This window comes from Rattus norvegicus, chromosome 6, assembly GCF_036323735.1.
Source record: "Rattus norvegicus strain BN/NHsdMcwi chromosome 6, GRCr8, whole genome shotgun sequence".
In the NCBI taxonomy this organism is placed as follows: domain Eukaryota; kingdom Metazoa; phylum Chordata; class Mammalia; order Rodentia; family Muridae; genus Rattus; species Rattus norvegicus.
The window spans coordinates 140,105,186-140,107,546 of NC_086024.1; the positions used below are offsets into that span (position 1 = coordinate 140,105,186).

The 2,361-nt window shown below is 40.5% G+C and overlaps 1 gene segment (V, D, J or C); it reads right to left on the reverse strand.

The window, feature by feature from the left end:
• Nucleotides 1-1,096: 1,096 nt before the first annotated feature.
• On the reverse strand, nucleotides 1,097-1,613 carry LOC102555255 (Ig heavy chain V region PJ14-like). The segment is given in 2 exon segments: nucleotides 1,097-1,458; nucleotides 1,543-1,613. Coding segments are annotated over 2 exon segments (408 nt in total).
• Between the last annotated feature and the right edge of the window lie 748 nt (nucleotides 1,614-2,361).

The window sequence follows — 2,361 nt, forward strand, 5'->3', positions numbered from 1 at the left end:
CTGCTTCTGCTTCTGCTTCTGCTGCTGCTGAAGCTGCTGTTTCTCCAAGATGCTGCATTGTCTACTGGGTTGCAGGGGACCTCCTGGCAGTGTTTTGCGAGAGAAGTTATCTTTCCTGGTGGTGTTGTTACAGCTCTTATGACAGAAGCTCTCAGAAGGCAAAGTAAATCTCATGCACCTTTATTCCTTCTGAATAAAATCTGTATACACAGTTCTGGGGTGGGTTGGGATCCGACAGTGGATGTTTACTATAGTCTTGAACTGAGAGGTAAGAGACGTCTCATCTACATGTAGAAGGGCTTGGAGGTGTTGGCCCTAAGTGACTGATGTCCACAAATCCCTGTGTTGGTGGGAGTGGGACTGCAGAAGGCTGTAGTTTAGTGACAGAGGCTTGGTGCTTGGAGCAGGCAAAGCTCCTACTATCCCTTCAGGATCTCTGGGTCTTCTAGCCTTAGCTCAACCTTAAAAGGATTTCCCTCACTGCCAACCCCCATGCTGCAAATCATAGCTCACACAGGGTAGAGTGAGAAGACTAGTCAATTAGATGGAAAGGATTATTTCATTAATAATATGTATCGATGTTGGCCACAGTTAATAACAATGTGTTGTGTTCTTTATATATGGAAAGAAGATATCATGACTTAACACTCAAAGTGCTAATTGTTTCATCATTAAATTGTGGACATGTATTTGAAAACTTTATGTTAGAGAAGAGGAATGCAATTATCTTCAAATATCATTTAAGTAAACAGTAGAAATGTTATTAAAACTGCAGTCATGAGAGAAACAATAAACTGGAGACTGTCCTCAAGCACAGCCTTTCACTGAGTTTTCTTTATTAATGTCAACTTAATAATTTGTCCTAATTTTACACCTTTAAATTATAGAACCACTTAAGATTCTTCTATTGTGTGAAGAAACAAGATGTTTAATAGAATATGACACTAAAGAGCATGTTCTAGAGAATTTCCATGGCTGGAAGAAGAGTTCATTTCTTTAACACTAAAACCCACACTCAAACAGCATAGGGCATAACTTCCTAGATTCTGAATGATCCTGGAAAGAACTTGCTGATCCTCAACGCCCCCTGCTGGTCCTAAAAATCACTGTAGGGAAGTTTTTGTGCAAGTTCACACTGGACTTCTCTCACTGTGTGTCTGGCACAGTAGTAAGTGCCTGTGTCTTCAGGTTGCAGACTGTTCATTTTTAAGAAAACTTGGCTCTTGGAGGTGTCCCTGCTGATGCTCAGTCGGGATTGGACAGCTGAATTATAATTTGTACTTCCACCAGCCCATATTGTTCCCATCCACACCAAACCCTTTCCTAGAGGTTGTCGAACCCAGCCTACACCATTGCTGGTTAGTGAGAAGCCAGAGACAGTGCAGGTGAGGGACAGGGTCTCTGAGGGCTGCATCAAGCCAGGTCCTGACTCCTTCAGCTGCACCTGGGACAGGACACCTGGGGACAAGCAACATCACCATTAGTCATTCATCCTATAGATTAAGTGCCTGAGTCCCTCTCCTGAAACTCTGGAACACTTACAGCTTGGAAATGTCACCAGGCAGAGCAATAGCACCAGGACAGCCATGCTGTGATGGAGGCCCTTGTGAGAAGGAGATGTGGCTCCTCAGCTAGGCTTGGGCTTTCATTCTGAGCCTGAGGTCTACTTTGCATTGGAGGAGGATCCTGAGAAGATAAAAGGAAGTGCAGGACAGAATTTCTAGTTTCCTCTCCACGTGCTTGAGATTGCCTTTGTGCTTAGAAAAAAATGGAGTTGACAACTCAGGAATTTTCCCCGTGAATGCTTGGATACTAAATAAAAAACGGAAAGTATTAGTCACATTCTGCAGGCCTTGGAAGCAATAAAATGGGTGGTGATAGGGAGGTTTATAGGTGAATCATTTTTCGTACAATACAAGTAGATCTGGTTACCTTATCTTCAGTGCAATCGTAAGTTATTGTACATTGCACTAAGGATGTAGGATGGATTTGGGTATCATTTTTTCCCTCAGAAGTGTTTTCTCTTGGATTATTTTCTATTATTTTTTTTAGTCTTTTATATTTATTATTCCCTTTGGAACAGCATTAGAGGCACCTCCTTCACCAGGTGGTTTGAGAATATAGATACAAAACCACAGACTTTAACTATCCTTTTATTGCAATTGATTTTCAAGTCATCTTCACATAAATTGACAACCATAAATAACAGTAGTATAAGTACATATCACTTTCATTTGTTTAGTATAAAATTATAGAGGTAATGATTATTAAATTGTGTGCAAAAAAACTGTACAATTATTACTTAGCAAATGGTCATCAAATTGACTTCCAACTATTTATTTATACTTTTTTATATGTAAG